At 35.5% G+C, this 5,159-nt stretch overlaps 2 protein-coding genes across 2 annotated transcripts; one reads left to right on the forward strand and one right to left on the reverse strand.

Annotated features, from left to right (window-relative positions):
• Positions 1-343: 343 nt before the first annotated feature.
• On the reverse strand, positions 344-1,793 carry LOC113325108 (stress response protein NST1-like). Its single transcript, XM_026573337.1, has 7 exons — positions 1,739-1,793; positions 1,612-1,650; positions 1,457-1,525; positions 1,267-1,365; positions 891-1,006; positions 628-802; positions 344-540 (listed from the first exon to the last, which is right to left on the reverse strand). Exons 1-7 carry the CDS (start codon positions 1,791-1,793, stop codon positions 344-346), a joined length of 750 nt encoding a protein of 249 aa, XP_026429122.1.
• A 766-nt stretch (positions 1,794-2,559) lies between these two features.
• LOC113322330 ((RS)-norcoclaurine 6-O-methyltransferase-like) lies at positions 2,560-4,054 on the forward strand. Its single transcript, XM_026570405.1, has 2 exons — positions 2,560-3,388; positions 3,537-4,054. Exons 1-2 carry the CDS (start codon positions 2,663-2,665, stop codon positions 3,828-3,830), a joined length of 1,020 nt encoding a protein of 339 aa, XP_026426190.1. The 5' UTR covers positions 2,560-2,662; the 3' UTR covers positions 3,831-4,054.
• The last annotated feature ends 1,105 nt before the right edge of the window (positions 4,055-5,159 follow it).

The following is a 5,159-nucleotide window of genomic DNA, read 5'->3' on the forward strand; positions in this document are numbered from 1 at the left end:
TAGTCATGCATTTAATATTGGAACTAGATAATATGTCATGCATTGATTTTTTAAGGTGCATAACTTATTATGCATTCATATTTTTAAATAAGTTATGCACCTAAACATTTTAGAACTGCATAACCACACATGCCTCTTTCTCAGGCATCTGCATAAACCATTATGCACATCTTTTACCATGCATAATCTATCATGCACTACTAGTTAATACTACATAAACAAACAGTTGAATGCATAACATATTATGCATATTTTTTAAGAAGGCACAATATGTTATGCATTTTTTTTAACAAGCATGATTGTTTTACATACAAACAAGCATGTAAATGATATGAGAAATTTATTAACTGATGCATAACAGGAACATGAAGGAATTCAACGCGCCTTGTTTATAGACAACATATTGCTTATTAGATTCTTCTTCTTCTTCCTCTTCACTCTCGGATCTTTCGATTTGCTTGTTCTTCATCCTTTTCAGGTCTTTCGATTGTTTGGGTTCATGTCTTTTTCTTTTCTTCTGGTGATCAACAGCTTGCCTCACTGAAACAGACCAAATCAATATTGAAACAAATCAATGACACCAATTAAACAATATATCACATAGAAGATACCACAATCAAATCATACCATCTTCGACATCCTCATTATCTGTATCATCACCCAATACTTCCTTTGGCGCAACATTCTTTGCTTTCTTTTTTCTCTTAGTAGGTTTTTCAGGCCTAGGTGAACTAGGTGATACTTGAGGTGACACCTGATCTTTTAATCTCTGTGACTTTCTTGACAGGGTTGCTTCAGGATCCTTTCAACACACAAATAAATAATCTATTCATATTAAGTTATGTAGTAACTTTGGTAAGCTTAGTTATGTAGATGAATCACAGACACACGAAGGAACGTAAATGCATACCCGCGACTTTTCTTTTCTTCTTCGCAGCGTCGTGCTTTTCCTTGATTCTTGTCTCCTTTTGTTGCTGGTCACCAACAGTTTCCCCTTTTTGCTCTTCTAGGTTATCATCATTAGCAGGTAAAAATGATTTTAAAATTTAAATAGATGAAAATTTAAAAACAACACTTAAAAATGGGTGTTATGCAGTGTTTTTTTTGTAAACATAACCTGTCATGCATCTGCATAACAAGTTACACACATTAATTTGATGTTGCATACCCTGTCATGCATCTGCAGAACAAGTTATGCAGATTTATGTTATGCAGTTTTTTTTGTTTTTTTGCAGAATCAACACATCAATTAGTGAGGATGCATACCAGAGACTTCCAATCTTATCTCAGCATCGTTCTTTGCCTTCTTTTTCATCTTTACCAGTGTTTGGTCGCTCTCACTTTCTCCTTTTTCATCTTCAAGATCTTCAGGTAAAATTGATGTTAAAATCAAAGAGTGGGTAAGTTATAGAGCAAAAGAAATTAGGGGTAAACATATTTAGGATGAAAATTTCACCAGAAACAATTTTCTTCTTAGATTTGTTCTTCTTTTTGGGATTTCCGGCTTCTGGTTCATCATCGGCTTCTGGTACAACAAAACTTAAAATTAAAAAAACAAATGGAAAAAACAAAATCAAAACACAAACAGATGAAGTAATTGCCGAATCTCACCATTTTTTTTCTTTTTCTTCGACTGAATTTCTCCTTGGTCTTCAACATCAAGAACAAAAGTTAAAATCGAAAAAAAAAATCTACTGAATGCATGCAAGAATACATCGATTAGAACTAGTTTTAATACCTGTTTTCTTCTGTTTCGATTTCTGAAGACGCGTTTTCGAAGGTGTTTCATCCATTAAATTGATTTCTGATGAACGTGTTTTCAATTTCTTATGAACTGTGTTTCTAGGGTTTGTAATCTGTAAGTAGTTTCTAAGGTTTTCGAGATTGAAATTGATTTCTAGGGTTTGGTTTCTCCGAATGATGATGGAGAAAAAAAAATCTGCAGATCTGTGAATGGAGTTGCAGAAACCGATGAAGAAGAAAAAGAAGTAACGGGTATTAGTGAAATAAATGTTTCCGTTTCAGGGAGTCATTGTAACCGTACAAAACCGATGAAGGGGTATTAGTGATTTTCTACACGTTTTTAAGAATTTTAAAAAATTCTGGGTGCGATTGTAGGGAAAAATAATTGTGGGCCTGACGGTAAGAAAAAAAAATTCTGAGCCTACGCCTAATTTTCCCTTATACCGATAAAACCGACACTGCAAAATGGGGAGAAACTCAATTTTGTAGGTATTTTTGTAGTAGAGATTTACATTCCCAAAAAAAGTTTTTTGACATCATGTGTTCTTAGAGGAATCCCAACCGCACTTCCTGTCTTAGTTGTTGTGATAACCCACCCACCCACCTTCATGTGTCGGTTGTGTTGCCCCCTAAGGGTAGGCCAAATGCACCATAAACCTTGATGCTGTGGTGCACGAGAAGCTCGTGTTCGTCCACACTTTCTCTTTTTGCCAAAATTATTTGTCACCTTCCATGGCTAGCTCAAATGATTAAAGAACAAACAAATTAAAATATGTAGTGAATAGTCATTGTATAGCCAAAGTTGCAGGTAGGGTTATGAGCAAGCTCAATTATCTCTCCTATAAAAGCTAACATTAGAAAAACTAATAAGCACACAAACCGTAAAAGTTCTGAAGATAGACAAAACAAGAGAAAAAAGATGGAAGTAGTAAGTAAGATTGATCAAGAAAACCAAGCAAAAATTTGGAAACAAATTTTTGGTTTTGCAGAATCATTAGTTCTAAAATGTGCAGTTCAGTTAGAGATTGCTGAAACACTTCATAATAATGTAAAACCCATGTCTTTATCCGAGTTAGCATCTAAACTTCCGGCTCAACCCGTTAATGAAGACCGTTTGTACCGAATTCTGCATTTCTTAGTTCACATGAAACTCTTCAACAAAGATGCTACCACACAGAAATATTCATTAGCTCCACCAGCAAAGTATTTGCTAAAAGGCTGGGAAAAATCAATGGTTCCTTCAATATTAAGCGTGACTGATAAAGATTTTACAGCTCCATGGAATCATCTTGGGGACGGTTTAACCGGTAACTGTAACGCTTTTGAGAAAGCGTTAGGAAAGGGCATTCGGGTTTATATGAGAGAAAATCCTGAAAAAGATCAATTGTTTAATGAAGGAATGGCTTGTGATACTAGATTATTTGCTTCAGCATTGGTTAACGAGTGCAAAAGTATTTTCAGTGACGGGATCAATACACTTGCCGGTGTTGGCCGTGGTACTGGTACTGCAGTGAAAGCCATATCCAAAGCTTTTCCGGATATTAAGTGCACAATCCATGATCTTCCTGAAGTTACCAGTAAAAATAGTAAAATTCCAAGAGATGTTTTTAAGTCCGTTCCTAGTGCAGACGCCATCTTTATGAAGGTAACTTCTAAGAAATTTTGTTTTAGAATATTCGTTGCAACTCTAATTGACAACATTCATAAAAAATATGTTAATGGTCTTAATTTATTAATTCTAGTAGAGTTACTTAAATGATATACAAAAATTCAAAATCATATAACATTTGCAGAGCATTCTTCACGAATGGAACGATGAGGAATGTATTCAAATCTTGAAACGATGCAAAGAAGCAATACCAAAAGGGGGCAAAGTTATCATTGCGGATGTCGTAATAGACATGGACTCGACTCATCCGTATTCAAAATCTAGACTCGCAATGGATTTGGCTATGATGCTCCACACGGGTGGAAAAGAGAGAACTGAAGAAGATTGGAAAAAACTTATTGATGCTGCAGGTTTTGCTAGCTGTAAAATTACTAAACTATCTGCTCTCCAGTCTGTTATTGAGGCTTACCCTCATTGAGGATAATTTTTATCCTTCTGTTTTCCCTTTGGTTAATTGTTGCCTTCTCTTTGGATCATGGTTGCGTTTATAATAAATGCAGCGTTTCTTTCCTGGCGGTAAGTGCAAGAAAGAAAAAGCTTCCAGAAACTTCCTTGAGTATGCCTGGTGATCTTAATTATCAACAACTTTTTTTGTGAATTTTCTTGGTGATCTTAATTATCAATTACTTTTTTTTTTCCCGAGCTTTTCCCTCTCTTTCGGTTGTATGCCTGTTTTCTTTTTTTTTTTTTGAAGCATGAGATTTATTGAATTAGTATGAGACTGTTACACGAGGATATATAATACCCCAAGATTCATCAAATACAATTTGAATGGTAAACCAAGAGTTGGCAGCAACATGATATTGGAGCAGGATAGTTGTCTTCAAATCGTAGATGCATCGGGGGTAAATGTTGGAGTCGAAGATCGTAAGGCCTTCGATCAGCGCTTTCCACAAGAAAAGATGTACGTTTGATGGACACAACAGTGTCTGCAAAAACTTAGATGGTGGTGAAGGAGATCGATGCAATTTATTGAAATCGCTAGCGAGGTCTTTGTATCTCGATGCTGCTTTAAACTGCCCGATTGAAATCCAAATACTTCTCTGTTTTTTGACTTGATCCATCACTGAAATTGAGGCTCTATCTTTGATTGAGTCTTGTGTAGCATGGTCCAATCTCTGGTCTTAAAGCTTTCGAGCTAAAAGTGCTACTGCTACTATTACAAGTTACTAGAGACTGAAGTAAAATATACAGTAGGAATTACAGGCTCAACTATATTAAACTAAGGTGATTAGAGCTAGAAAAGGAATACAAGTTCACCTGAATGTAAATCGCAGGGGAGATTAAAAAACTTTAGAAGTAAAGAAGTCGAGTTCACCGGTCCAGTCGTATATCAATCAGGATATTGCTTGTTGCTGGGATGAGGGTAAAATTAAAGTTATGATACTACTGTGAAATCATAACCCATAGATTCCAACCTGAGGAGGTAATAATTTATGTTGCTATCCATGGTATCTCAATCGCCTTGGCCAAGACAGTAGATGATTCTGAATTCTAATAGGTGGGGAGGGTATTGATTATGGATTGGTTTTGGTTGCACCATCAATACACCAAGAATGGCATATAGTAAATCATGAAATAAAGGTAGGGAATTTTAAAAAAAATGCCACACTTCCAATTTCCTATTTAAGAAAGTGCCATTTTTTTTTCTAGAATTTATAAAGTGCCACAACCGTTAGATATTCCGTCAAGGCCCACCAAACTGGTCTATAATCATTGAACAAGTCAAGCAAATGTCCATCTTCAC

Source organism: Papaver somniferum, chromosome 11, assembly GCF_003573695.1.
Source record: "Papaver somniferum cultivar HN1 chromosome 11, ASM357369v1, whole genome shotgun sequence".
Lineage (NCBI taxonomy): Eukaryota > Viridiplantae > Streptophyta > Magnoliopsida > Ranunculales > Papaveraceae > Papaver > Papaver somniferum.

Excerpts from the sequence above, each read along its gene's own strand:
- LOC113325108 (XM_026573337.1), bottom strand. The coding sequence starts at position 1,793 with ATGGATGAAACACCTTCGAAAACGCGTCTTCAGAAATCGAAACAGAAG. Across the intron at positions 1,526-1,611 it reads GAAGAAAAAGAAAAAAAATG|AAGCCGATGATGAACCAGAA; the intron begins GTGAGATTCGGC and ends TTGTTGTACCAG. Across the intron at positions 541-627 it reads TAATGAGGATGTCGAAGATG|TGAGGCAAGCTGTTGATCAC; the intron begins GTATGATTTGAT and ends GGTCTGTTTCAG.
- LOC113322330 (XM_026570405.1), top strand. The coding sequence starts at position 2,663 with ATGGAAGTAGTAAGTAAGATTGATCAAGAAAACCAAGCAAAAATTTGG. Across the intron at positions 3,389-3,536 it reads CAGACGCCATCTTTATGAAG|AGCATTCTTCACGAATGGAA; the intron begins GTAACTTCTAAG and ends TAACATTTGCAG.